The sequence below is a fragment of the Manacus vitellinus genome, unplaced genomic scaffold (assembly GCF_001715985.3).
Source record: "Manacus vitellinus isolate BGI_N305 unplaced genomic scaffold, ASM171598v3 scaffold_31_pilon, whole genome shotgun sequence".
NCBI classification, from domain to species: domain Eukaryota; kingdom Metazoa; phylum Chordata; class Aves; order Passeriformes; family Pipridae; genus Manacus; species Manacus vitellinus.
In genome coordinates this window covers 4205376-4233100 of record NW_021940379.1, presented here as the reverse complement: position 1 = coordinate 4233100, position 27725 = coordinate 4205376, and the positions used below count along the sequence as shown (strand labels likewise).

The window sequence follows — 27725 nt, the reverse complement described above, 5'->3', positions numbered from 1 at the left end:
GCCTGAGGGTAACTGATGGCCTGTTTTGAGAATTCACCCTTGGGTTGGTCCCCTACCCTGGAGCACGTCCATGCCCTAATAAACTGTATTTCTTTAAGCGACATGACTCATTCTCAGCCTGAGCAGCCATCGAGGGCCAGGCCTGGAGGAGCTGCCCTTCCCAGGCACTTCTCTGAGATCCCTCTCTCCCTCTGCCCTTTCAGGAACAGAAGTTTTGCCAGCGCTATGACCAGCTGATGGAGGCCTGGGAAAAAAAAGTGGAGCGCATCGAAAATAACCCCCGGCGCCGTGCCAAAGAGAGCAAAGTGCGGGAATACTATGAGAAGCAATTCCCGGAGATCCGGAAGCAGCGGGAACTGCAAGAGCGCATGCAGAGGTTAGAGGAGAAGCGGTAGGAAGGGGCTGAGCTGGTATCAGACAGCCTTTCTTTTTTCTTTGGGAATGGGTGTGGGATTTGCTTGCGGGAGGAGTGGGCTGGGATGGTTGTCGGTCCCTTTTCTCCCTCTCTGGTCAAAGGCAGAAACCAGCAGACGAGCAGCCTTGCTGCTTTTTCCCCAGGGTGGCTCAGCACAGAGCCAAAAGAAGGACAAATGTTAGGAATGTGACTGCCTGTCTCACCTCTGCTGCTGATCTCCCAGCTGGCCATGTTGGAGCCAGGGGCAGCTCCCTTGTGCTGGCCACAGGACAGCGCTAATTCCTGCCTTGCTGATGGGCCCAAATTCAGTTGTATGAGACTTGCAGATGCATTTGGTCATGTTGATGATTTAATACATGCACATGCTTTGATGGGAGCATGGGCAGGGAGAAGAAACATCTGCAGAGGCTATTGGAATGGCTGCAAATTATATGAAGGGAGCAAAATGTCACTGGAAGGGATGTCCCCTGTCTCTCCCAGCCCCTGTCCATTTTCCTCTCCTCATTGGAAGTGCAACTGAGGTCACAATGTTTCTTGCCAGGAGGAGACACGATTTCATGATCTCCACCCTTTTTGCTGAAAACTCCCTGTCCTTCACATTTCAGCCCTGGGATCTTGCTCGGGGACGCCTGATGTGTGCAGAATCCAAACTGACTGCCAGCTTCCCATCCTTGTGCCCCACTAACTACTGGATGGGTCCAAACTTCCTAATTGATGGTTTTATTTTATCTTAAACAGAAAGGGAGAAATGGTACTGAGAAATGTTTTAATTTTTTACCTGCTTAATAAGAAAAGTTGTATTTCCTTGGGATGTGTGGCTGATAGTGGAAATGGGGGGAAGATGTCAATGGATGGGTTTGATTTAAAATTTCCTGGAGCATTTTCAAGCCAGATGTGGTGGCACAGTGCTAATGGCTCGGTACTATCATTGACACCTTTGTGCCATTGCTATGGTGGGATGAACAGGAGAAAATACAGGGGAGAGTGTGATTGGGTGTGAAATGTGCTTATGTTCTAGCAATCCAGGAAGCTGGCACAGGTAAGGAAGGTGGTTTGAGACTGTGAGCCCTAAATGTGGGTGCCATTCCCGCAGCGTGGGATGGGGTGGCCTGGGTGGAGTGTTGGGATATGGCTATGGAGGTCAAAGTTGTCTTGAATGTGGTTTGCTGCTTATGAAATGGAGCATCAGTGCCTGAGTGTGTCACTGCCCTTTCCCAGCAGGGTAGGACAGAGGGGCAGTGGCGGGCTCTCCATGTCAGCCGCACGCAGCGAGCACGAGGTGTCAGAAATCATCGACGGGCTCTCAGAACAAGAGGTGAGACCGGGTTATCTTTTCTTGTCCTCTTCACCCCTGTGTCTTCTCCAGGGAAACCTAGAGAGTACTGCCAGGTCTCATGGTGAAATTCAATGCCAAATCTAGGCCACACCGAGGTTGGGGAGGTTGCCCTGATGCCTAACACACTTTCTGGACAGGATCCAAAGTTAGGTGTTCATTTAATATCCAGCAGCATCTTTCCAACCACGTGAGAGATGTAATGGAGCTGTGCAGTGTTCTGCAGGAGCAAAATGTGGAGCTGGTGGTCAGTGGGTCGGGTTTATTGGCATTTGGCTGTCTCAGGGAAATCCCAGTATGCTGCTTGTCCTGGGTAGCACCCCACAAACACCTCCTGGCTGTGGTTTATACTGGAAGCGGAGGTGGGAAGGGAAGGGAGCCGGCGCCCAGACTGCCGGGTGGAGGGGTTTTTCTGTTTCATTTTGTTTTGAATGGGCCGTGTGGCTTGACACAGGGGAATCCTATGGAATGAATGGTTTGTACGTGAGCCAGTTGGCCCACATCTTCTGGGAGTGCTCCATTCATCTTGAAACATCCCCGTGACCTCGGCTTCGTTTGGATCTGGTTTCACAAGGGTTCCACTCTCTTGGCACAGAGGCGAGCTGCAGTGAATAGATCATGTTTGGGAGGGGAGAGCAGCCATAGCTGGGATGTTTGCTGCCTGTGCACGATGGCTCGATCCCTGTCTGGGATCCCAGGCAGTTTGCTCTTAGCCAGTTAAGGCGACAACCTGGAGGACATGGATCTTGGAAGCGGAGGGAAATTTCACGGCTCTGCAGAGGTTCGTGGCCAAGGGGAACGTTAGCTCATCACCTCCAACCTACTGCAGTGTGCTGCTGAACTCCACCCTGAGAGCCACCTGCTGAGCCCCAGATCACAGCTTCACTTGTCTCAGAGGAGACCTTAGGAGCTTCCAGCTCTTTCACAGGTTTGGAAGGAGCAGGGAGGTGAGAGCTGGGGAGCATTGCTGGCAGCAGGGCCAGCTCTCTGTCCCAGCACATTGCTGGAGAGGAGAGTGGTCTGGCTGCTGGCTGATGGGGTGTATTGGCAGTGCTCAGCACCCCAGGACCCTGCCAGGCGAGGGGAGAGGCCCTGTGCCCTCAGCTGAGGCAGTGCTCCTGCCAGCTGCCTCTCTGCTCTGCACAGAGGCTTCTCCTGTTGCCGTGGACAGCCTGTGGTTGTCCGGATCAATGCTCTGGCTGCGAGCTGTCTCTGACCTCCCACCATGAGGTGACACCCCCAGGCATCTGGAGCAGCCGGTTGCTAAACAGGAGATGTCCTAGTGAGGATGAGGAAGGTGATCAAATGTGTTGAAATGTCCATGTCTGTGTAGTGAGCTGCACTTTAGGAAGAGGAGGTGGGGTCTGATCAGGCCCAGCAGGGAAGCAGAGCGGTACCAGGCAGGCAGGGGTCGGCAGCTTGTTGGAAGGATCAGACATTACTGTTCTCCCAGGAACAAGCATCTGCCTGTAAATTAAAGCAAACAGCACTGGAGACCTGGCCTTCCTGGGTCAAGGGTGGAAGTACTTTTAAGCAGTGCCATTTCAGGTTGACAGGGAGGACTCAGGGTGATGGTGCAAATGAAAGAGGATGGCCAGAACACCTCTTCATCCCTGCAGGGTGAACCTGTGCTGGGGAACCACCAGCAACTCAGCTGAAGGGACAGTCCCTGCATTCAGGCAGAGGATGGCACAAATGAGACATCACAACGGCCTCTCTAATTGCAAATACTTAAGGAAACCAGTGTGCCCAGTCTGTCCTGTCCTGGTGTGCAGCTGGGGCTCTGAATGAACTTTGTGTTCCATAGGATGGAGTAAAGGCATCAGATTATGTCCCAGGGTGTTGCAGTAAGAAGAAAAAAAAAGAAATTACAGCCCCGTTATAGTGACATTTGAAACCTCTTGGAACAATTTAGGTTTCCTGTGGAAGGGAGAAATGACATCTCCCTCTGCCCACCCATTCAGGAAGCTTTGCAGAGCTGGCCCACTTCCTTTGCAGTTTGGGTGGGGGGATGAACCTCCATGTGGCCATGGGTTTGATGGCTGGGAAAGGGTCTGCATTCCCTGTGCCACCGCTTGACTTGTCTCTCATCATGGTCAGGACCTGTTTTGCTTAAATCATTTCCATGCGGAATCTTAAAGCCTTTTAATCCAAAATGAAAGAATAATTGTTTCCTGGCTGACTGTGATCGCCTCTTTCAGTGTTTAATTTACAATTACTCTAGCAATAAAGCTGTCTAGTGCTTGCTTTTGAATTCTCCTGTTCTTCCTCCTCCTGTCCTTTTCCTCTTGAACATCTGTCCCCTGCAGTCCCCGCGGGCCCGTGGTGCTAACCAACTGTTCTCTCTGCTTTCCCCAAAGAACCTGGAGAAGCAGATGCGCCAGCTCGCTGTCATCCCGCCCATGCTCTACGATGCTGACCAGCAGCGCATTAAATTCATCAACATGAACGGCCTCATGGATGACCCCATGAAGGTCTACAAGGACCGGCAGGTGATGAACATGTGGAGTGAACAGGAGAAGGAGACCTTCCGGGAAAAGTGAGTGCAGCCCACACACCTCTCTCAGTGCAGCCTTTAGGGAACGTGGACAGGATCCGTGCAGGGCTTCAGCCGGGGCCCCAGCACGCTAAGACAGGAATTTCCCAGGGGCTTATCTTGCCCCCCAGGGACACAGCTACAGTCCCTGTGTTACCTTGAACCTGGGCACAGGGTGATGGACCTGCACAGAAACCTCAGGCCTTGCTGTATGGTTGGGGTGTTCGTGCCCGTGTGCTGAGCTGTGGGAAGCTGCTGCTTGCGACAGGGTGAGAATGGGAAGTTTTTCTGCTTTTGTATCAGCCAGTTCAAGGATAACACCAATGAAACCAAACACTCCATACGCATTACCTTTCTGTATTTACATGCTATCCTTTGGGCACTGTGTGTCCAGGGGAATTCTCGTGGCTGTCAGTGTTCAGCCCCCCTATGTGGACCCCCTCAGGCTGCAGCTTCCAGCTGGTGCCCGTCCCTCAGCGCTCCGTCCTGCTGTCTGCTGGATTTGCCACCGGCTGCTGTTTCCATGGATGCATTCCCACATCAGACACGTGCAGACTCTGGCTGTGGTGCTTTCTACTGTTTGCAAGCAGTGCTTGGGAACAGCTTTGCTCTAGCAGCTGAGATCAATTGGGTGATGACTGTTCCCTTCCCTGGGTACCACTGTGCTGTCAGCCAAGATGGGGGTCCCCAGCTCAGTCTCACATCCAGACTCCCCTGTATCTCATAGCCCTATGCCAGGTGTGTTTGCATGGAGGGCTGGAGCAGCCTTTGTGCCCCCAGTGTGCTGTGTTTGTCTGTGAAAACAGAGCTGAAGTTCAGCTTCTGGCAGGATGAGCTCTCTTGCGGCTCCCTGCTGTGGACAGGAGGGACATGGAGTTATGTGGGTGTGCCAGGGCCACCTTGTTCCTTTGCAGCAGCACCACTTAGTCTGGCCTCCAGACTGTTGTGGGATGGCTCCATGGATTACCAGCAGGCCCACAGCCAGCCAAGCTGGAAGCTTCTCTGTGTCCAGGATCCCTCCTCCTGTCCCTGCTTGTGACAACTCCCGTTTGCAGCTGAAATAATTAATTGCCAAGATGGACCGAAAAAGAACAAAACAAGCAAACCAGCTCCAAGCCTTTGCTAGAGGAGAATCCTCATTGCTAATTAGCCTTAAAATGTGCCACTCCAAACAGCAAGGCTTGCCACAAATGACGCAAAGGCTAATTACTTGGTCTTTAATGGCAGGGCCGTGCCTGGCTAATGGGGCTGGAAGAATCCACACCCAGTGTGTGCATCCTGCTGTGCACGGTGGTTTCTGTGTCATCACTGTGGGTGATATAGAGCTTGAGGCATAAATACAGCAGGGTTTCAGGGCTCTCACAAAGCTCATTTTGAGAAATTGGTACTCAGGAGCTGTAAGGAGGGTGCAGGGAGTCCTGCCCTGGCTCTCCCCCACCCTGGCGTGCAGGTAGCTGAGCTGCCTGCTGTGCTGCAGCTTCTAACCTGGGTTTTTAAGGTGAACCAGAGTTGTGTCATCTATGATTGTGACCCAAAGCTGGCCTCCTCCTGAGACCAGGAAAACCTGGAGCAACCTTTTGTTCAGCCCTGTTGGCGGGTGCTCTTGGAATAAACAGCCAGGCACTGCAAGGCCGACAAATGCCAGGTCTGAACTATTTCAGCTGTCAGAACATAACCACGAGGAAGAGTCTGATTTGATTTGCTTCTGGGCAGAATTTCAGGTCTCTGTTGAGAGTCCATTGCTGGCCTACTCCAGGGAAGCTGTGGCTTGCTGGTGAAAGAGCAGGGTGTTGCTCAGGCATTGAAGCGCTGCCGTGCTGCACACTGTGACAGTGGAGCATCCATCTCTCATCATGGGGACATGGCCTGCCCCGTGAAAGAGAGTGGATTGTCACCTGCATTGCCCCTGACAGGGCTCCATGCCCTGATCCCAGGTTGTCTGAGCAACCTGGCTGCTTTGCTTTTTTCCTTTTTTTTTTTTTTCCCCCTAGCATTTCTGGTTTCTTTTTTTCTCTAGTGACCATTTATGGGGACAGTGTTCTCATTGCAGTGCCACCCAAAACATATGGGATCCTGCATAAGAAGGGCATCAGCATGTGGGTGACAGCACCCGCATCCTAATGCCATGGCTGGAGTTGGTCAGGCCCTCACTGAGTTCAGTTTAGTGCCTTGACTCTGAGTTTGGCACTGGGACAGAGCAGCAAAGGTAGGAGAGAGCTCAGCCAGCTGCCCCAGGGGAATCACTGGCAGGGCTGGAGACACCAAGGTGCTGGCCACATCCCGCCCATGTTACGCCCACACCACAGCTCTCCCACCTTTTGCCTCCGATCCACTTCCCCAGGGCACAGAGCCATCAGCTCCTGGGAGCTGGCAGAGGTGCACGAGCTGAACGTGGCCACTCGGCTCCCAGGGGTAAAGCCTGTGCTGGTGGCCTCTCCTCTGGGGCTGGTGCTGTGCTCCAGCCCTGGCACAAAGTCACTGCTCACCAGGTTCACCGTGCTTTGGTGATGCACCAGTTAACTGTGCTGCCAGCGAGACCACCTCGTGCCAAGGGCTTGCTGACCTGATTTGTTGGAAGAACCATCTCTCTGCCTGGAGTCAGCTTCCCCTGAGCGGGCAATGTTGGCTCCTGGGCTGCCGGAGCCACAGATGAGCCTGCTGACAGCTCCTCTACTTGCTGGGCACGAGGCAGTGTTCCTTGGAGCCACTGTGCCACCGGGGATCTCTTGAGCTACTCAGCATTGTGGCAGCTCTGTACTTCCTCCTGGGGTTTGGGTTTCCCTTCCTGCCCTTTGCAGCTGCTCCCAACAGCCCAGCGGGGCTTGGAGTCCTGCTCAGTGGCAGGGCCACACACAGACATGATGTGGGGTGTGATGGCAATTCCTCTCCCTTTCCTTGCCAAATCCTGAGACCTTGGCCAAGTGTGCTGCTGCCCTCTGTGCCTGTCCTGCTGTTGGTGTGGGCTTGGGTGTCCATGGGATCGAGCAGGGTGATGAGCAGCTGTCAAGCACTGCTGACCCCTCTTCCCATGATGAACATTCGCACATCGAAGCTCCCAACCAGCCCAGCTCCACTGGGCTAAATTTAAAGTTCCTGTCTTTCTGGGAAGCTGAGCAGCAGACAAGTATTTTCTCAAACCCCGAAGTCCCTCAGGGATCTGTCCTCGCTGCTCCAGGCACGCAGGGCACGGCAGCCCAGCTGTGAGGGGGTCAGAGCCAGCACCCAGACTAACCCTCTCCCTCTCGCTCCACAGGTTCATGCAGCATCCGAAGAACTTCGGCCTGATTGCATCCTTTCTGGACAGGAAGGTAAGCCTCCCTGCCTGGCTTTAACCTGAATCATGCTGTCTCTCCCCCATCACTTGGCTCGTGGTGCTGGAGCTGCCAGCAGTTGCTGGGCACCTGTGGGTGGTGGTGGCTCCGAGCCCCGGGCACGGTCCAGACGCCTCCCGGCTTCCTGCAGGGACGAGGGACTGAGTCAGCTGCGGAGAGACTGGGAGCTCGGAGCCGAGAGGTGTGAACGCAGCCAGCCTGGCGCGTGGGTGTCTCAGCCCACCCCGTGATCTGCCTGAGGAGCTGCTTTCCAGCATCTCCCGGAGGCATTTTGCACCAGCCAGGCTGTCACACAGGGGGTGGGCGCTCGGCTGCCCAGCACAAAGTGAAGGGGTCTCTTTGCTCATAGAGAAGATCATGAGGGTGGGCTGAGCCCCATTTCATCCAACAGTTCGGGTGGGTGTCCTATAAGCATGTACATCTCCCCTTGGTGTTTAGGAAGAGTTTGTTTGTAGGACCTTTCCCAGGCTTCTATGTTGTGCTGCTTGGAGTTTTCTTTTACTGTTAATTGGGTTGATGAAGAAAGGTTTGAGAAAGAGATCTGGTGAAGAGTGAGTCTCTGGTCCCATTCTAAGCAAGACCAGGTACCTTCTGTGGGACAGGCCATATGGGCAAATCCTGGACAGACACAGCCTGGAAAGAGAGCGATATCCATCACCCAGATGCTCTCCTGAGCAGGAAACATTTGAGAGCTGCTGCTTTTCTGGTCCCTGTAGTTAGTTGCATCCCCTACCTTTCTCATGCAGGGCGTCATCCATGCAGTGTTCCCTCACTCTGGGGGAACCCCTCTGCCCTTTAGAGGGTGGCCTTCAGAGGTCCTTTCTACCTTAAATTATTCTCTGCTTCTGCATGACTCAGGCTGGGGAAATAATTTATAAGGCCTTGACCTTCCTGTCCAAAGTAACAAGGAAGCAAAGGCCAGCAGTCACCTCGTGCTGCTGCTGTTGCTGTAAGATTCCGAGCTCTTCAGCCTTTCCCATTTGGTAAAGCCGAAAGTGGTGGGACTTGGATGATGTTCACAATCCAGTCTGTGTTCCAAGCTGTAAAATGTCTTCTAATTTTATTTGTACTCGTTTGTAAATCAGGCTGTAATTATGATACAGAACACATCCATTATCCTGTTGGAGAGAGATGCAAAGTATGGCTCAATGTAATGAATTAATAGATTTTTAAATTGCATTATAAAAAAATAGTGATCTTAGCCCTTGGAACAGATGACTGTAAGTTTTTGTGTTCGCGTGTGTGTGTATAATCAGAGCTAGTTTAGAAGGAGATCCAATTAACACTTTAAAAGTTGCAATCTGTTTTTGCAAATGGTTCCACTCCTTGCAGAGGGATGGGGCGAGCACAGCCCCCGGGCACCCCCGGGCGCACGCAGCTGCCCCCGGCTCCTGAGCACTTGTGGTGTGATGGGTCTGTGGGATTATTCCTGTTCATGCAGCCACTGATCCCTGTATGTGAAGGTGTAGCCTGAGACCAGTATTCAGGTGTCCACCCAGTTCAGCAGAGGATTTTTCCCAGCATGCTGGCACGCTCTGTGCTGTTCAGGAGCAGGATATGTCCTGGCCATGGTTCCTTGTTTTCCTAACACATCCAATCTGTGATGGTGCTTGTGGAGCCAGCCACTGGAGTTGGAGTTGGGATGGCAGCTCCTGAACGCTGGGATCTCAATCTGTCCACAAGAAAGTCGTGGGCGCTCGAGCCAGCGAGCTTAATGGGTGGAAGTAACACCAGCTGACAGTCGTGTGGCAGGTTGTGCCTCGTGTAACCTCAACAGAGGGTGACAGGCAGCTCCTTCTTCTGCCTCTGGTTGCCACGGTCATCTGGGGTCAGCCCTTCCCCTGCTTCGTTTCCAACACGGGGTGCTCTCTGCTCAGCACCCCCTCTCTGTCTCCTCACACCTGCAGGACCACCCTGGTCTGTCCCTTGGAAGAGCTCAGCCTTTTTACTGGGACATGGTGCATGGCCCCACTCTTCCAGCTCAGGAGGCCTTTGGGAGGGAGGTGAAAGGAAGCTGTTGGACTGCAGGTCTTCAGGATCAGCGGGACACCCGGTGATGGCCGGGTCTGAATGCTGCTCCTGGAAGTCTGTGCCCCAACAGCGCAAGAGAACAGGACCTTCTGTTCCCTGACTTGCCCATGTCATTGCAGACGGTGGCTGACTGTGTCCTCTATTATTACCTGACCAAGAAGAATGAGAATTACAAGAACCTTGTAAGGAGGAATTACCGGCGACGCGGGAAGAGCCAGGTAAGAGCTGGAGGAACGCGTGGAAGCGTCATGGCTTGGCCTGAGCAAGGAGCTGTAGTGCTTTCTGTGAGCCCCCAAGTGTTGCTTTTTCTCCCTCCCCGCGTGGGGATCTTGCTTGCAGGCTGTGATGGGGCTGTGGTTGTGCTCTTGTAGCTTTTCAGAACATGCTTTTTTCTGGCAGTTGATGTTTGTCCGTCCCTATGCCAAGGTCACAGTATCTTTAAAAAAGCAAACAAACCCAAGATGCTTAAAAAAGAGGATGGAGTGAATGCAGAAAACCTGGCTGTGTGTCAGGAGCACAGGGTTGCCCGTGCAGCCTGGGCTCTGTGCAAGAACCGAGTGGGGCTCTCTCCTCTCCGGCAATGGCAGCCAATGACAGGGCTCCTGGGAGCTGGGTGAGGGGATGCTCCTGCTTTGCAGAGCCTGCCCAAGGCTCTTCCTATAGGCAAAGGTGTGAGAGAACGACTTGGGGTGGCAGTGACTTCTGGTGATGCCTGAGCAGAGGCATATAAATCCATCTGGAGTGTGTGTGGTGTCTGAGATCCCTGTGGAGGTGTCCGAGATGCTTGTGGGGCTGGCTGATATGGCACTGAAGCTAGAGGAGACCCTCAAGCCTTTGGTTAAGGGCAGAGCAGATACCAGGGCGCCACGAGGTGCCTGTGGGTAGGGGACTGAGTCAACCCTTGCCGTTATCATGGCCAAGATACAAATCTAGACATGACCTTGACAGTGTTGCTGCTGATCCCACAATAGCCAGGTACCCAGATAAGTGCTAACCTCTTGGGCAGGTGCCTTATCCCCACAAATGCTTTCAGCCAGAGGCAGGTCCTGCTGGTGGATCCCCACATCCATGAAGTGAGTGATTATTCACGTAATGAGGAAAGTGAGGTGGCCACAAAGGGACTGTCTCCCCAGATAATGTGGAATAAGGATGGAAAAACTGGCCTGGCCCGTGCCACCACTGACATCAGCAGCTCCTCACGCTGCATGGCCATAAAAAGCAGCACTTGGGCCTAGATCCTGATTGGGAAGCAGATAGGTAGCCTCACTCCAATTTGATTTCTGCAGCATTAAGGCATCAGAATAGCTAGCACATGACGAATGTCATGGACGGGGCCCAATTTTCCCTTCTTTTTTTCAGAGACATTAGGGATGGATAAAGCCCTATTAGATTATCCAGTCCCTCTCCCAGCAAACACAGGGTGGTTCCCTCCAGTACATTTTTATAGTGTTTACCATGGTCTGTTTTGTTAGATCACAGCAACTAGAACATGAGGCCACATTTGTTTCTAGTTAGCGGTGGAGACATTTAGCACAGCTCATTCTGGTTTCAATGTTAAATTGAGCAAGTGTGGAGAGTGAGAGGCTTTTCTCTGCATCAGCCTACCTACCCCTGAGGCCAAAGGCTTGCCCATCCTGCACCCAGCAGGGACTATTTGTGTTTTGGTTTTTAAAATTATCCAAAGCATCGCTAGCTGCAAATTTCCCATGACGCTTTCCCTCACTTATGAGCCTGGTCCAGCCTGGGCACTGGAGATTTGTGCTGCCCTTTGGAACCTCATTCAGTGCCAGCCTTTGGAAGCAGGGACTTGCTTCATCAGCCGTAGGAAAAGGCAGGGCTGTTTTTGCAAGTAGGAATTGCACAGAAGGGAGTGACTGCACCTCCCCTGGAGCAGATCTCAGCCAGATTATTGATTTTGAAAGGGGAGTCCCCTTGAGTTTGTGGGGGGGAAGTGGCACAGTGCATATTTCCCATTACTGTTGGTTGCTCAGGTGGAAGGTGGGATATTCAGGCAAGCTTTAAGAGCCACAGGCTGGCTGCATGATTTGCAGTAGGAGAGAGGTGCTAAACAGCAGTTGCTGTATGTAATCCAGCTGGGAGCAGCTCTTCCCCAGAGTTCTTGGTGGGTTTTGAGATGCACACTTTGTGCTGTGCTACCTCCAGTATTTGCATCCATTTCCTGCAAGGCTGCATGAGAGGAGCACTAGAAGAGCCTGTGTGCAGGCTTGGGAAGGGCACACTGCTGCATAGGCTGTGGGGGGCAGCACAGCTGGGTCTGTGCTGCAGGGGGAGGCTGTGCTAGGGTGGGATTTTGTGGTAATGAAGGGAGGAATGTGTTGTTAAAAGTCCTGTCAGAGGCTGGTGGGAGCAGTGAAGCATCTTCCTTGCACCCCTTCACAATCTCCCTTGAGCACTGTTCCCTTGGGAACTGCTTTCCCAGGCCAGGCTGAGTTGGCGCACAGCCAACCAGCATAGGAGAAGTTAGATACTGGCAGGCCTGGAGGGCTGGGATGGAGGGATGCTCCTGGTGGGATTTTGCTTAGTGAGTCTTTTCAGAAGCAGCTGAAATTCTGCCTGTGTTGCAGAAGTTGTACTCATTTGGGAGTAACCCGTCCTGAAGGCTCAGCTGGCACGCTGGCTGCCCATCCTCCTGCTTGTTCCCAGGGGTCCTGAATTGTTTGTAACCCTGTGCAGGTCCCTCATCCTGTCATCCATGTGGCCTGGTGGGGAGTGGGGACTGTGACTGAGGAGCCTGCAGCTTTGGGCTGACCCAGCACCAGCAGCTCTGCCATTACTTGCCCAGTCTTAGGCACCAGAGATGGTGACGGGATGAAGGACAGGAGACACGGAGGGACAGCACAGGGATGGGCAATGTGCAGGGAGGAGACAGAGCCCTAAGCAGCCTTCCTGCTGCACTGGGACGCATGGCACTGTGTTCCCAGCACTCTGAGCATGGATTTCCCTGCTGGTAAGGGTTCCAGCAGTTAAATGCCAAAAGCTGAGATTTAATTAATTTAGAGCAGGGGAGGAGAGGTTGGCTTTTGTATCAGATGAGAGGAGCGGATGAGGTTTGATACAAAGAGCATTTCAAGTGGCCCTATGCTGGTTTCTTCCTCCTTTTCTCATGGAGAGGTTGGTGGTCTTATTTGCTCTTGGAGGCTGTGGGGAGCTTGAGAGCGAAGGGGAGATAATTACACATAGAAATAAAGCTGCTCTGGTGTCAGGACTATCTTTGTGGCCTGCTTATTAAAAGTCCATTAAAAAATAAGAATCCCACTGCTCTCTGGCTGACGGTCCCCTGGCAAGGGATATTCCTCATAAAGCTGCTACTTATTGTTAAAAAAATCTCCTGCCAAGAGCAGGGGCTTCACATGATTACAGTTCCAGTTTGTCAGAAAACGGAGCCACCCGCTCCAAGGCAGGGCTCATGCTCCCGGCACGCTGCCTTCTCCGGACTGAAGAGTGAAAGGTAACCCACATCCAGTGGGTCATGATGCATAATATTAAGGCTCCTGTGGTTAAGATATTTCTAAAATAATCCTCTGTCTTTGTGTATGGAAAAGGCAATTTAACCCTGCAAGGGGGGAATTGATGGGAAGAGAAATAGCTTCCTAGTTGTTATTTCTCATTGGAAAGAAAGAAAAGAATTTGTGCCGCGGTAAAAGAGTCTGATCCAATTGTCAGTGTACAGTAATAAGCATAAATTTGCATGAGCTTGTAATGAAAGGCTCTTGTGCAGATGTGTCACCTCAGGGTCTGTGGCAGTCAGTCTTCAGGACATTTTCAGAATGACTCTGTGAACCCCCCAAATTCTATAGCAGGGGCACCAAAGCTGAAGCACCATGTGCTTTGCCCTTTGGGAAGCTGTCTTGCTGGGCTGTGGGAGCACAAGCATTGGCCTGAAAGCAGACTGGATGGAAAGTGACCCTACTTCAACATAATTATTCCGCTTGGAGCGTGAGGTTTTTATTCCAGAGTGAATTTGCTTTGATTTTGGAGTAGCGTTGCCCGTGTGGTAGTGGAGTGGCTACAGCATGCCAGATATGCTTCCTACGGTGGTGCTGGTGAATTCCTGGGGGAAAAAACCATGGGGCTCCCATGCAATGCTGGGATGGGCAGGCGAGGGGCCATCCCGCCAGGCACAGCCATCGGTGATGCTCTCTCCAGTGTCGGGTCGGTCGGCAGCGGTGATGGGCGGCTGGAGGAGCCGCCTGCCCGCCCTGGGGATGACTCAGAGGGGGATGAAGTCATGGTGGACGGACACGGCCCGCCGGATGTGCCGTCAGGCCGGTCCCCTTGGCGCTGCTGTCAGACGGTGCTCACGTATTCCCTGGCGAAAGGGCCCGTGTGCTGGCCTTGAAGCTTTCGAGGACTTACTCCGTGGCACCCAGGGGACTGGAGCCGCCCAGACCCCCCTTCCTCCGCCGAGAGCGGTGCCAGAGCTGTGCTGGCAGGGCGGAGACCCACGGTGTGACCTGGCCGGGCGGCCAGCACTGTCCCCTGCCAGGCCCGACAGCCTTTCCCAGGCCCACCCTCTTCCCTGCCCCCTGCCAAAACCCAAATTGAATTATCCATCCCACCGCTGTCCCGCCCTCCCCAAACACAAACCATTCCCCTCACCGACGCAGATAAACAGCCCCAGCCCAGATTTGTATAAACAACCCGTTTACTTTCTTGGCAGAAGTGCATCCCAGCAGGGTCTGGCCAGGTTTGATATCTCATGGGTCCTGCAACCTCAGGAAAAATCTGGCCAGGCAGGTTTCTCTGGCCATCAGCAGCCCTGTTGCAGGGGCTGGCAGGGCTCAGGCTTCCAAATAGTGCCTGCACTCTGTCCCCAGTGCAGGAGCAGAGCTCCCACCATGCTCCAGCCTTGCCGTGCCATCACCTCCCCTCCCTCCACGAGGATCAAGTCCAAAGCTCATCAAATTGCCTCTAACACTGCAAATTGTGCAAGTGCCCCTGCTTCAGTAACCACAGCAGCTAATGAGAGGAATGATACTTGTTTCTGGGAAGCATTTGATCTTCATCAGTCTGGGGAGTGGCTTCTTGTTAGTGACAAAGGGTTTGACAACTTCTCTTTCAGATGCAGGGAGATACTTGCCACAAAATCCTGGTGTAATAATACAGCACATCGTACATATGCAGCCCTGGATGTGGCCAGTAAAGTTTGTGTCACAAATACCAACAAATTGTTCCGCAGGCATTTAAGGCTGTGCTGACTAGGGCTGTATTTAAAACAGCACTGAAATTATCCACGGGTGATCAGGGGCAGTCTGTGATGGAGCAGTTTTCCTGGTTGGGAATGGTGCCAGGGATGCCAGCACTGGAGCATGGGTTCATCTTCTGCTGATGGGATGTCACTGCTGGGACATAAAAGGGCTTGAATTTGCCTCATTTTTTGGACAAATCTGCAGTGTGTCAGGGTTGCTGGTGGTCAGGGAAACCAGGCTGAGGCTGCAGGACCCATGAGAAGTCAAAACTGGCCAAATCCCGTGGTCCTGGTCCCCCTCGAGTGCAGCCTCATGGGGAGAACATCTCACAGAGCATTAATCCCATGGGAGCTGTGCACGTGCTACTTGGTACAGGCTGTCGCTCTTCAAACCTGCGGTCACAGGTGGGGTTTATATTGGGGTGCCTGTGCAGGGGAGGTGGGTGAGGTGTGAGATACAGTGGTGCTCGAGCTGACAGCAATCCTGTAACCCTCCCTTGGCACCTACTCTTTTAGTCTGGACTCCAGTTGCTCCCAAACTCTGTCCCCCAGGGATGCCCTGTAAGGTGCATGGTGCTTGTTCCCCCATCACAAGGGTGCAGCAGCTTCCCCTGCCACTTCTCCAGGCCACACAATCAGGCAAACACAATGGAAACTCGCATTCCTGAAATCTCAGCTGCAGTTTTGGGGGTGATTTAATGAGAATGATGTGGCCATATTTGGGAAAAGAATCGAAGGATGCGTCGTCACAGGAGGATGGCTGCTTGGTCCCTGGGTCCCCACACAGCCTGCTGGCAGTGCAGGGACAGCAGGGAGACCTGGAGGCTCAGAGCACTGGGGACAAGCACTGGCAGGCAGGGACACCCAGCCATTTTCCTCCAGGGTAGCACCAGCACAGGCTGCCAATGGACCACTTGCTGATGGACCCTTTGGCCCCACAGCCGGGCTCTTCCATGCTGCTTGATCACATCTGCAGGTAGCAATAATAACATAGTCACTTTGGGGAGGCGAACCCCCTCATTCTGGTTGACCTCCAAGTTGGGACTCGTGTTTCTCCAGCAGCAGGTCGATGTGTCCTCGCAGCGAATGCCCCACCACACCAGTGCCCACGTGAGTACTCCTCAGGACAGGGTTTGGGATCCAGCCTGGGCATTACTGAGCCCAGTGAGGGACCTGCAGCATCTTCCTGGCAGGATGTAGAAGCTGTTGGATTTTGGGATGATTTGTTTTATCTGTTGTTATGGTCCAGGTTTGACTAGGAATGGATGGGAAATAGGTCATTGCTAAGTTGCTTTCTAAAGCAGGCACAGCTGAAAATTCGGGAGGAGTCTGCTTCCATGAGGATACAGGGCTTGCTTTGCCCCTGGTTGTCTGTGGCGTGCATGGATGCTGCTCTGTGTCCCTCAAACTGCTGACCCAGCACCTTCCTCTGTTGACAGGGCTCGGAGAGGGGTCGGCATGTGGCCGGGGGGAGCGGGGTAAAGCAAACCACAGGGAAGAGAACACACGCGTTCCCTGCCTGGGACAGAGTGGGGGCTCATCTCTACTGCTTCCAAATGTTACGCTCTCTTCCCCTCGGGTCATTTTTCCCTTCGCAAGCAATCAAATCACTTTTTAAAAAACTCAGCAGCAACCCAGAAAAGAAACATTTCCTCTTATGGAAAAGCCCTCGGTGATTCAAGGAGGGATCCAAGCGAGCAAGGTCCTGTAAAAATCACTTCAGTGCTTCACTGGGATCATGGAGTGAGCAGTGGGAAGGTGGCAGTGCCAGCTGTGCTGGGCTGAGCCACACAGGGCCCTGATGAATGGCTCCCCTGCCCAGCCAGCTCCCAGCACTGCCCAAGATGAACCCACACTCAGGTGTGAGCAATGGGCATGGTTGTGCAGGGTCCAGCATCACTGCAGTTGCACAGCCAGCCCCTCCTCACCCTTGACACGCTGCTTGCCCTAAGACCAGTAGCCTGGGAGATGGCACAGGGCTTTCCTGTGGCATGGCAGGGCAGCCTGGCTGTGACTGCCAGCACTTTGCTGCTGGCACTGGCCATGTTTTGTGGCCTGTGGTGCCAGAGAGCTGCACTGGCAAGTGTGTGTGGGGCCTGTCCTTGTCTCCCGGGATGGAGGGCACGGCTTTGGCGTTGTCCATCTCTGCCACGTGAAGATTGTGGTTTGCAGAGTTTGTTGTTTGCCATCAGAGGAACAGCCCAGCTCGAGGCCATTGCTGTTGGAGCTGGATCGAGTGAGCCCCGTGCTCTCTATCATTCTTATCAAATCTGAGCCTGGCCCTTTGATTTTTTTGACTTGTTTCTGCAGCCAACAGCATCAAACCCAGCCCCGGGACACAAGCAATCAAAGCCAAGTCGCCGGCAGACATTCTTCTTCCTCTCCTTGTTGTTTTGGCAGCGGCTTGTTTTGCTTTGTGGTTTCTCCCATGAGCAGAGGGTGCCGTGTGTGGTCATGAGAAGCCAGGCTGTGTGGCAGTGGGTGGCAGTGAGGCCTGAGGCATTCCAGACCATTGGATCAGAGGCTCCAGGCCCTGAGAGTCAGTTCCATGACACACATATGTATTCCATAGCTGTCCTCCCTGTCTTCCGTGTCCAGACTGCCTCAAGGGGTGGTAGGGAGGTGTGGGGAGCAGTGTTTGCAGTGGCCGTGCAGTATCAAAGCTGAGCTGTGGGTGCTTCTCCCTCTGCTGTGGCATTGGCAAGTGGGGAAGGAAGCTCCATGGGGACTTCGGGTGCCTGAGCAGTGTGGTGGCTAAAGAGGCTGGTGCTGCAGGTGCTCAGTGGCCAAGTCCCTGCCCTGGCTCTCAGTGGTGTAACCTGCCAGAGGGAGAGTTTGAAAGCAGGTGGAAGGATGGATGTAGGTGGTGGAGATGATGATCCCGAGCTATGGCTGTGCCAGCCCTGTTCCTAGCAAAGATGCCTTGCACAGAATCTGTGGGGCTGGGAAGAGGAGTGAGAGTCAAGTGCCAGGTGCCCAAAGGGCAGTGCATCCTGCCCCGTGGTGCCATTTCAGGATCCCATGGGATGTTCAGGAGGCACCCATGCATGCCCACAGCCATGGCAGCTGTGCTGGGGCTCCTGGAGAAGCAGCAAAGCAAACCCCAGGCGTTTCTGGCCAGCGTAGAGTCAGCCTTTTGTCTTCAGCTTATCTCGAGCTGGTTTTAATTTGCAACTCCCTGATTGCGTGCAATGACCTCGGCCCCAGCCTGCTCTGCAGCTGAGTGCCCGGAGAACATCATAAATGCCGTTGATCTGAAGTCACCCGCGGGAGAAGTGAAGAGCTGGCAGCCTGCACACGGGACAGGCGGCACAGCCGAGTGGGTGCTCCCGGCTGCCAGAGGGCTTGGGGCTCACGCTGGTGGGATGTAGCTCCCTCCACAGTCTCTGTCGAGGCAGACTTTGGTGTGACATGCTGGGGAGAGGGTTGGCATGTGTCCCTGTGCTGTCGCAGTGAGCCTGTGGCGAGGGTGCAAAGCCGCCTTCCAGCAAAAACCCTGCAACTCACTGCCTGCAGTGCCTGAGGATGGACTTGAGTGGCACCAAAACCAGGTGCCTCACAGCTCAGCCTGGCATGCATGGCTCCCTCTACACTAGGGTATGCAGGGCTCATGGCTTGCTCCCTCCTGATTTAAGGAACAAACAGGAGCCAGTGGTTTTCCATGGCGTGTTCATCTCCCATAAGAGCTCAGGGCACTGTAATGATGGAAGGGGAGATGATGCACCTGCTGGCAGCCAAATGGCATTCCCTGTGTAGCCAATCTGGACTTGAAAGCTGGCATGGGAGAGAAGGAGATGCTGCCCCAGTGGCACTTGGGCTCAGGGACAGGCTCTCTCACAATGCCATCACAGTGACCTGGTTCCCCACCAGTGCGTCCAGCAGCAAGCAGTGTGGTTGGGGTTGGCAGAAGCTGGTGGTTCTGGTGCAGGAACTGGACTCCCAGAGATGACCTCATCCCTGCTGGCAAAAGTGGTGTTTTGGTGCATGTTTTGAGGGTGCCGTGGCACAGGGAGTGAGAGGGGACCAGGGAAGGGTGCGGGTGCCTCAGTTGCAAGGTGCACGATCCAATGGTTAACGCTGGGATGTCCTGTGGGCAACAGGGAGGTCCCCTGTCCCTGGTCCCCTGCCACAGCCTGACACATCTCACCACAAAGGGGATGGGGAAGACAGCAGTCTTTTTCTGGAGGCTTGCAAGTTTGGAAAATAAATAGCCCTGCACTGTAGGTTAAGCTTGGCATCCTGGCGGATTAATCACTCTGGCTGCAGCCAGCACTGAGAGCCCCGGTGACGAGAGCTGTGGTTTATAGATGATGATTCATCGACTCGACTTAGAGCGACCACGTTATTCCAGCAGATTGCAAAATCATAAGAGGAATGTTGTGGTTAGTTTACGGCTTAACTATGCAAATCGTCAGGAAGCCTTCAGAGCCGGAGAACGTAAGGCACAGCGCGCCCGGATGGCTGGGCGGTGAGCAGGGGCCGGGAGCCGGCGATGGGGCTGTCGGGTACCGGCCGCTCGCGGGAGCCGGGGAGCGGGGAGGTGAGTGATCTGGGGGGAGATGCGGATCCGGAGTTGGCGGTGAGCGTGCGAGCGGGGCACTTCGGAGGCGAGGGACGCGCTGCCGGCTGGGAAGGGGTTTCTGGCTGGTTCCACCGGCTCCGTGCCCAGGCGAGGCGTCTCCGGCTGGACTGGGGAAGGGCGAAGGTGGGGAGTTGCTTCCCCCACCTCCTCCTGCCCTCCCGTCCTGCTTCCAGAAGCAGGCAGTGCCTCGGCAGAGGAAGTAAACAGAGTGGGAGGAGCTGCACCTCTTCCTCGCCGGGGCTTTTTCCCGGCAAGTCCCGCTGCCAGGACGCGCAGCAAGTTGGTCCGTTCTCAGCAGGGTCAGCATTTCGGTGTCCGGGTCCTACCTGGAAGCCGGTGTCTCGCTAAAGTGCGCTTGGAGGCGAAGCTTTATTGCAGCTGAACTCCTGGTGCCGTGCCAGCCGAACTGGCCGGGCAGGGCGAGCCGTGTCGCTCCGGGTGGGAGCCGGGCGCTGGGGGAGCGTGTGTGCCTGCGGCGGGCCCCGGCCCCGGGAACGCGCTGTTCCCGGGAGGAATGGCAGCGCTCTGCGCCGCTCCAGCTGCTCCGGGGCCGGCGGGAGGTTGGGGCAGAGGTGAGCAGGTGTTTGTAATTACGGAGCAGCTCGGGTCGGAGCGCGGGGAGCGGAGGAGGCCGCCTGTCCCCCTGGATTCGGGGTAGGGTCGGCCTCTCGCTCACGCGTCCCGTGTCCGATTTTGTCCTGGGGCCTTTTTAAATAAACAGGATGTGTCGGCAGCAAAAACAAGCAGCAGCGATGCTGAGGAGGAGGAAGGGCGGTTCGGGGTTAGAGCGTCTGACCTGGGAGGGAGGGACAGCCCTGCCCTCTGCCACAGGCATCTTCCCTGGCCTCGGGCACATCCCTTCACCCTCTTGTGCAAGGTGGGGAGCATGTACTTGGTTTGCCTCCGGGAGGTGGGGTACCTCATCCCCACGGTGGCAGGGATGTAGGTGGAGAGAGATTTAAGCTTGCCAGGAGCTGAGCAGTTTTGGTGCCAGCCTTTGGTGTGTCCGCTAAGGGCTGACCCACCTGCCAGTCCACCTCTAGCCGGGGTGGCATGAATCACAGGGAAACATCAGCTGGTAATTGGGGAAGCATTTCCTGGCCTGTCACGCTTTGGGATGGCGTCCCATCCCTTGAATCATCCAGAGCTGGTCGGTGTCCAGCACTAAGAATAGCTCCCCACACACCGCAGGGGCAGCGCGCGCCGGGAGGGGGGACCGGACAGCTCGTGGGTTCCCGGCTGTGGCTTTCCTGGCACTGTGCCATGCTATGGTCTGGTTCTGATGCCAGTCTGAGGTTTGGGGTAGAGCGTGTAGCATGGATGGACTATGGTTCATCACTAGGGGACTGTCCCATTTGTGTGTGCCATTTGTAGCTGAGCTCCCAAATGGCTTCATTCAGGACCCCGGGGTGCCCTCTCAGGGCTCTGGGTGCTGCAGACAGCCCCACAGTCTCCAGCCCAGCAGGTACCCATGGATGAGATGTGAGGTGGCATTCTTGAGCATGGCTGGGAGGTTTGGGGGGTGCCCTGCCATGCAGCCAAGCTCTAGCACAGGAGATAGGCCATCACCATGGGCTTGCCAGGGTTCAGATCAGCATTTGGCTGGGAGCCTTCCTCAGATGAAGACATGAGTGCAGCCATGGGTGTGGAGCTGGGTCAGTTTTCCCCACTACGGCCTGGTGGTGACAGTGCTGCCCATTTTAAGTATTTCTCCCTGGTAGGAGAGGTCTGACAGGTGAGACCTGTCCTGTGTGTCCTGCTGGGTGCAAGGTGCTGTGCCCACCTGGTTCTTGCTCCTCGCATCAGACACCCACCCGTGGCTGGAGCAGGGCAATCACTAGAGGGCATCCTTGGATCAAGATGTGTGTCCGCACTGGGAGAAGCCCTAATTTGATGTCCTACCAGGCTGGGCTTGGAGGAGAGAGTGTGCGGTGGCCCACTGAAGCCAGACCAGTGGGTTTGCCCATCCTCATCATGACGGAGCTTGGCAGATGCTTCTCTGGGGAAGCACCTGTGTTGCAGTGTGAGCTGCTGCGGCCACTCACATCTCTCCCTGCCTTCTCACTCATGCGTTTGCAGGCTGGCACAGGGAGCTCCTTGGCATTACTGCCATCCCAGCCTGTTCCTCTGGGGAAAAGCTGCAGTGGCTACTTGGGCTGACAGCCCTCTGGTTCAAACAAGTGCAGAGACAAGATGATGCTGAACCTTCCCCTGGGAACTGCGCCAGCCTGATGTTGGGGCAGGGACTTGTACAGTCATGGCTGGCTTTAGAGCTGGAGGTGAGCTGTGATTTCTGGGATGCAGGGTTTCCTCCATCCCTCAAAAAAAAATATTTGCAGTGGAGTGGTAGACATACTGCAAACCTTGTATGGGCTCCCCTCCTTTGCCAAAACTTTTGGTGAGGGGAATGTGTGTGGGTGGTGATGGCCAGGGCTGGGGCAGAGCCTGCCTCTCTGCCTGCTTGGCCCTTGGAGGCTACAGCCCTCACCTCGTGGGTGTCTGTCTGAGCTGAACCCACAATCAGGGTTTACTATGCCATGACTCAGAGTCAGAGAGTTCAAGGCAACACCGGGGAAATGCGCGTGACGGATGCTCCTTGCTCCTCTGCAGCCAGTGAGGGTTTCCCACCTCTCTGTCCCAGCAGGCTTGTCCACTGCCCTCCTCCTTCTCCCCTCTTTTGCGGGCTGGTGAGGGCAGTGCCTGGTATGCTGGGTATGACACTTGGCCAGGAGACAGTCCATTCCCCAAGCCTTAGCGGTCTGTGGGCTTTGGAAGATCGTAAGCAACTGAGTGCTCATCCCAAGTGTCCCTGGCTTCCTCTCCTCTGGGTCCTCTTGGCCTTGGATCCCGCGGAGCCATTCCTGGGGGTGCAGTGGGACTGTGAGCTTGATGCATTGTGGTTCTGTTCTGGGAAGGAGGTGCTGCAGGGGCTGGCTGAGCATGTCATGCATGTGGGGATCCTGATGGCACAGCTGCCCCCCCCCCCGTACAAAGAGGAACTGAAAGTCCGCAGGGTTTCAGTGATGGCAGTGCCTGGATTTTAAGGACTTTTGTTGAACTGGAGCCTGAAAGAATCAGCAGTTTTCTTGTTAAACTGCTCCATTTGACAGCTCCACGCTTCTCATTTTAGCACCAGCCTGTGGGGGCAGAGAGCTTCACTTGCACCCTGCACTGCTGCTGCTGGGATGCCCATGTTCAGAGCAGCCTCCTAGTTCTGCAGATTGGTGACATGCCAGTCCCATTGGCTCCAGGGATGCAGGGACACCTTGTCCACACTTGCTGTATGGCTGTGTGCCAGCCATACCAGGCTGCCTGGGATCATACTTTCTGCTAATAAATCCACTTTAAGGCAATTTCCCCCCTGTTACATCACCAAACCCTTTCCCTAGTGGTGGAAGCCCTGCAGCCTGGGCAGGGACTGGGTGAGCCCGGGTGGGTTTCCTGGAGCAAGCAGCCTTGCATTAGCCAGGAGCAGGATGGTTTAATAAATCATTTCCGTCTCTAATTTCTTGTTCTCTATGCAATGCCTCTCATTCGCTGGTTGCCAGAGGGAAGGGAGGTCAGGGGAACCAGGCCTCCCCAGCAACCTCCTTCCTGCAGCTGTTGAAACAAAATCCAGAACTATAATAATCACTGTGTCCCTCCCTGGGGTACTGGGGTGCCTTCAGTCTGAGCGGCAGCAGCAGTGTTGGAGTGGTTGGGCACATGGCTTTTGCAGAGGATGCCAGGTAGTACAGAGTGGGCAGGGAGCTGGGCATTTCCACTGCTTGGTGATATGGAGTCACAAACTTTCCCCATGGGCTGTGTCAAATGCTTGGGAAAAAGATCACAGCATTCGTATTGCTGATCCTCGGGGTGTCACTGGTGCCCCTGTCTCCTTCATGCTCCAGCAAAATGCATCCCACTGGCTGCAAATCACCACCCATGTGGCTAAGCCATGGTCTGCAGGAACAGGGGAGTTGTTCTCACCTCCCTGCCTTACCCCTGCATCAGATCCTCTCTTGCTGCCTGATCCCAAGGGAGCTGCCGGGTCTGTCCCGCTGCCTGGAACAGGAGCCAGAGTGCAGCTGCCTTGGCCGATCCTGAACCACCTCTGATCTCCCCGGAAAGCTTTCGGCCCCTGTGGCCTCCAGCAGTGCCCTGCAGCTCTTTCCTCTTGGCCGCTCGCCCCCTGCATTGTTTTGTGGCGGTTGTTTGGGTTGGCCCAGGTGCTGCCATGTGTCTGCCTCAGCACTGAGGGCTTGGTTTATTTTATGTCCCTTGTTTTGCAGCAGCAGCAAATGCCCCGGAGCAACCAAGATGAGAAAGATGAAAAAGAGAAAGAAAAAGAGAAAGAGGGAGAGAAGGAGGAAGACAAACAGGAAACAGAAAATGACAAAGAAGAACTGACAAAGTAAGGACAACCATCCCTGCCTGGCTCCAGTGAAAGCTGGGCATTGGGGTGGGTCTGCAGCGATGGGATAAGGTGGTGGGATGCAGTGTTGTTCAGGGCTACCTGACCCTGTGCAGGATCGTGTGCGCCCACCTCACCTCCTCCACAGGGAGGGAAAGGCAAAGCCTCCTCCTCATTCCTCTTCCCTGCTGCTCCCAAACTGGGAAAGCAACTCAATACGCTTTTTTTTTTTGTATATCAACCCAATCAATCTGCAAAGCTCCTCTGATCCTCTAGCTTGTTTTGTTGTTAGGGGAGCCTCTGGAGCTGGAGGAGCAATTCGGGCGCAGCGGAGCGCGGCACTTCACCTTTAGTGTTATTGATGTCAATGTGAGCACTCCCAGATGAAGGGCTCCAGCCAGCCCTGCCTCCCTCACGCCGAGCATCAGTGCCGTGGCAGGGAAAGGTTGGCACGCAGACCGCTCGCTATCTGTAATGGGCTTAATACTTGGTTTAAAAGAACATCTGGCTTCATTATATCTAGGCTGCAAAGACATTTACCAGCAGGTCCCTTTCAGGAAGATAAATGAGGAGGAGGCAGGGATGAATTTGAATGGTCTGGTATTAAACCTGTCTCCGTCAGGTCTCTGCGTGCACTTGGTGGTGGAGCTGCAGCCAGCTGCAGAAAGAAAACCCCACCACAAATCACCCCACCTCCAATCCCGGCCGGGAAAAGAGCCTGCGTCTGCAAAAAAAAATGCAGACCTGCCCCCCCAAAGACCAACAAAAAAAAAAAAAAAAGGAAAAAAAAAAACAAACCAAAAAAACATCCCCAAACACATGCAGAGAAATAATTGCTTGACCTAAAAATCAGATCAACCCAACAACGTTTTTCTTTTCTCCTTGTTTTTGCAGGGACAAGAACGACGACACGTCTGGGGAAGACAATGATGAGAAAGAAACAGTCACCTCCAAAGGTCGCAAAACTGCCAACAGCCAGGGCCGGCGCAAGGGCCGCATCACCCGCTCCATGGCCAACGAAGCCAACAACGAGGAGGCAGCCACGCCGCAGCAGAGCGCAGAGCTGGGTAGGTGGCAGGGCACGGGGGCACCTTGGCAGGGCTTTTGGGGTGTCCGTTGTGCTGGGATGTGACATCATCCTGCTCTGCCCCCCCCAGCTCACGGAGGAGGGGTTTCCTTCATGAAATCCTTCTTTTTGGAGAGCAGCAATGAGGTTTTTTCTGTCCCGTGAATTACTCAGCGTGGTTCACTCAGTTAAGTGGGGGCATTTGTGCAAGCCCAGGCTGTCCTGGCTGACTGGGTTTTATGGCCTCAGAGGGAAAGTGTTGCAAAAGAGCAAAGGGGAAGCCGTCCGTTTTAGCAGTGCCTTGGCTGGGTTCCTGCAGGGCTCGTGTCCCTCCTGCACCTGGAGCTGTTTCCCTCTGCAGCTTCTCGGGCTTTGAGTACCCTCAACCTCCGCACAGAACCCTGCTCTGGCTCTGCCTGCTCAGGCTTGCCTGGGTCTCTGCCAGTTCTGCCCTCTGTTTACAAATTTGCCTGGAGCCTGAGCAGCTGCAGCCTGTGGGACCTGTGTCCCCTTGGCTTTGGGCATTGGGCTGGTCCATTTCCACCCATAACTGAGGAGGCAAAGGGTGCTGCCTGTAATGTGGCACCCAGGGACCGCACCAGCCTGCGGCCACATGTAGCAGTTGGCCATAGCCATGCCATGCTGCCATGCCTGTCTTGGACTAGATGGGAATTCGTGGCAGCATCCACAGCCCCACGTCAGGCGCATCTGCCTCTCGCGTCTGTGGCATCAGTAGTGTCCACCCTGGGGAACAGCTCATGTATTGACTTAGAGAAGCATCGAGGAATTTGGATGATTTTCCTATATTTTCTACTCTCATCAAAGTACAAAATTATTGCTGTGCTACCTAAGGCAGGTAAAAATAAAAGCAGGGTGACTCCTCTCGGTTTCCTTGCTCTGCAGTTTCTTGCTTGTGCTGTTCCATGTGCTATAAATCACGCGGAGGTGTTTCGCCTCCCTGTTCTCTGCTGACAACTGGCTGAAGCCTTGATTGCGAGCGCTCTGTTTTCATACAGGCGATATAAATAGTCCCCAGCACAACGGAGCCCTGCTCTCTCCCTCCAACTTGTTCAGCAGTGCTGCAGAGAAGCAGCAGATAATGCCAATAACTTAGATGGGATTTTTTTATCCCAACATCTCAGAGTCCTTGATAAACTTCGCTGCGAACACAGAGAAAAGGCTTTAGACCATGTTAAATTGGGAAAAGGGAATGGATCAATTCCAGTGACATATCTGAGCAATTGGTTTCACTTTATGTCTCTCCAATAGCGCTTTAATTTAGGTTGGCTAAGAAAGTTATTGCATTTTAAATACCAATTGAACATTAAAAAACAACACAAAACCGTATTGTGGTTTAACTGCAGCGTGCCGGAGCTCCCTGTAGGCATCTGTTTCATAACTGCGCAACCTCAGTCAATGCCATTAATCAAACCAAACGGGCCGTTTCTGTGACATTTCTTTACCATACAACAACAGCCATCACCAGCTGAGCCAAGGGCCGGCACAGCACTGGGGACACTCACTTTTACGTAAACGAGTGTCGCGGCCCCGGCTCTGCCCGCAGCCAGGGGAAGCGGTGAGGTATCGATTTCCCTCCCTCTTGGCTGGTGTCCCGGGGGGGACACGGCGTTTCTGGGGGAGGCAGTGGCCTGCGCTGTCTTCTGGGAGGTGACACCTGCAGTCGTGCTCAGCCAGCTCTGAAGGAGACTCTTCTGCCCAATGCTGTGGGCATCGGAGCCCACGTTGTCCTCCCACAGGGTCTCAGCTTCCTGTAGAGCTTCTTGGAATATTCTTCCTTCTCTTCTCGCCTGTATTCTTTATCCTGGACCTATCAGCCTGCTTTCCATTTTGAAAGGACACTGTCAAAACATCTCTCATCACTGTTGAAATAATGCTTTGCCTGTTGTTTAGAGTAATCACCCCTTGGCAGCCTGAGCCGGAAATCTGTTTCCTTACCGAGTTGTTTTTTGCCTCTGACTCACACCCCGGTTTGTTTTTGTAGGGTTTGCTCTGTGCCAGGCTGCCAGCGAGACTGGTGCATAGTGAGGGCTTTATGCAGGACCTTGGTGTCCCGAGCACCACGCCTGGGGTGGGGGAGAGGGGCAGCATCAGATGCTGACACCCCTCTCCATCTCTCCTGGCTGGAGCAGCTTGTCCCTTGCGATGGGCACTGCTCCGGGCGAGCCCCCGCCGCTGCTGTAAGTGGCTCTGAGTTGTTGTCCAAGAGCCTGGTGATGGCAGAGAGGGAGACCGCGGTCACACACAGCCAACACCCTTGACAGATGCAGTCAGCCAAAGTCTCCACTGAGGTGATGCTGTTTCTCTGTCTGTGCTGAGGGTGACGGTCCCACCCTGTGTCTGCCACCTCCAAAGCACACAGCCACAGCAGCTCCATCTTAGGTACCTGTTGTTGGGCCAGAGTGCGTGGCACCAAATTGGCAGGAAATCTGCTGCCACCCTCGAGCCATCTGGCTTTGCTTCCAGGACCGAAGTGGAGGTTTTGCATCACCGAGGCAAATCCCAAGGGGATGCTGTGCATGGGGTACTGTGCATGGAGAAGCCTCAAGAGCCCACACCATGACAGCCTTCCTTGCTGAAGCACTTCTGCACTGCACGGGGTTTTGTCATGCCTCCAGGGAACAGGGCATGGGACAGGGTTTGAGTGTTGGGACACCTCCTCTGAGCTCACTGGGCTTGCTGGGTTGTGCTCACAGCTGACTTCTCTTTTTCCTTCTTCCTTCTCAGCTTCCCTGGAAATGAATGAAAGCTCTCGCTGGACCGAAGAGGAGATGGAGACAGCTAAAAAAGGTGAGACGCTCATTTTCTTT

At 54.3% G+C, this 27725-nt stretch overlaps 1 protein-coding gene across 1 annotated transcript in view; it reads left to right on the top strand.

The window, feature by feature from the left end:
• The window catches only part of NCOR2 (nuclear receptor corepressor 2), a 186938-nt gene that overhangs the window by 102476 nt on the left and 56737 nt on the right, over nt 1–27725 (top strand). Inside the window, 8 exon segments of the mRNA XM_025895502.2 lie at nt 204–376; nt 1637–1730; nt 4109–4287; nt 7538–7592; nt 9767–9865; nt 23710–23831; nt 24726–24898; nt 27643–27705. Of these exon segments, the coding sequence (XP_025751287.2) occupies nt 204–376; nt 1637–1730; nt 4109–4287; nt 7538–7592; nt 9767–9865; nt 23710–23831; nt 24726–24898; nt 27643–27705 (958 nt within the window).